The sequence below is a fragment of the Penaeus monodon genome, chromosome 20, assembly GCF_015228065.2.
Source record: "Penaeus monodon isolate SGIC_2016 chromosome 20, NSTDA_Pmon_1, whole genome shotgun sequence".
NCBI lineage: Eukaryota > Metazoa > Arthropoda > Malacostraca > Decapoda > Penaeidae > Penaeus > Penaeus monodon.
Genome location: NC_051405.1, coordinates 2,112,600 through 2,113,786, shown reverse-complemented (window position 1 = coordinate 2,113,786; position 1,187 = coordinate 2,112,600). Strand labels below are relative to the sequence as shown.

At 40.4% G+C, this 1,187-nt stretch overlaps 1 protein-coding gene across 1 annotated transcript in view; it reads left to right on the top strand.

Annotated features, from left to right (window-relative positions):
* LOC119586035 (cubilin-like) overlaps positions 1-1,187 on the top strand; it is an 8,759-nt gene that overhangs the window by 5,997 nt on the left and 1,575 nt on the right. Inside the window, exon 9 of the mRNA XM_037934739.1 lies at positions 931-1,073. Coding sequence (XP_037790667.1) covers positions 931-1,073 — 143 coding nt within the window. The remainder of the gene's footprint in view (positions 1-930; positions 1,074-1,187) is intronic.

Sequence of the window (1,187 nt, the reverse complement as noted above, 5' to 3'; positions counted from 1 at the left end):
AAAATGTCAAGAATCTAAGGCATCCACGAGCTCGGCTGCGACAGAAGCGGTTTCGACAGGTGAGGGGGAAAAATAGGCTTCACTAATTTGGAACAGACCTACAGACGGAAATAAATACATATTGCTATATACCCTGAGTATAGAGTAAATCGTCTCTTCATCAAACAATATCTATTCGTAATTAATTCCTTTTTGGTAGCACCGAGCTAAATACCGAAGAGGTTGTACTGGTTTATTTTGTGGTTCCTCACCCTATTGTAAAGTATCTGAACCATCTCTCCTTTATACAGTCTTCTCGTATAGCGCATGTAACTTATTCATTCCGTGCATAATTACTTCTCGGTGTGAAGACGATTAAAAAAAAAAAAAAGCACAGGGAATCGCGTAGTCTCAGCACATCTAAATGCATTTCTTTTAAAACGCATCCAAGATATTCATTCAGTAAACAAAACCTTTTCTTAAATAAAACCCACATTTTTTTTTCCGTAATTCATCTTGTCAGTAAAACTCATACCAGTGTTCTCTTCCTAACGTACCGCTTTCTGTAGAATCCAAATAATTGATTCAGTGGACAAACCATCTATGTAAGATATTTTGATCGTTCACTTCTTAAACAATCCATTTTTGTGGCGCATTTGAATCACCTGTTTCTCAGACTCTTTATGTATTGCAACTGAATGACCTATTCAATAAACGATCCCTTTCTGTAGCATGTACATTTTCTGTTCCATTAACAATTCCTTTTTGTATCATGTGAGTTATTCTGTAAACAGTCCCTTTTTGTAGTGCACGTAATTGATTCAATTTCGTTAAATAAACACTAAGTAACGAATCTAAATTATCTAATCGGCGAACAAACAAACCGTTTCCATCACATCAAAAATATCACTTCCGCAAACAACGCCCTTTGACGCAGCCTCGCACTTGCAGGTCACCTCAACAACCTGGACTACCACGTGTGCGTCAAGGGGGCGGAGGGCTACTGCGGCATCATGTACTCGCCGACGGGACCCGAGTCCTTCTTCCTGACGGGGCAGACCAGCTTCAACTACTCGGGGGAGACGGCCAACCTGGTGCGTTCTGTGCGAAAGAGTGGTGACAATATTCGCGAATTCATGTAAAATTTGCGATCACTTGCAAGTTCTGTTAAGGTTTGTGATACATAACTGAGGGCATCCGTCTGCTGC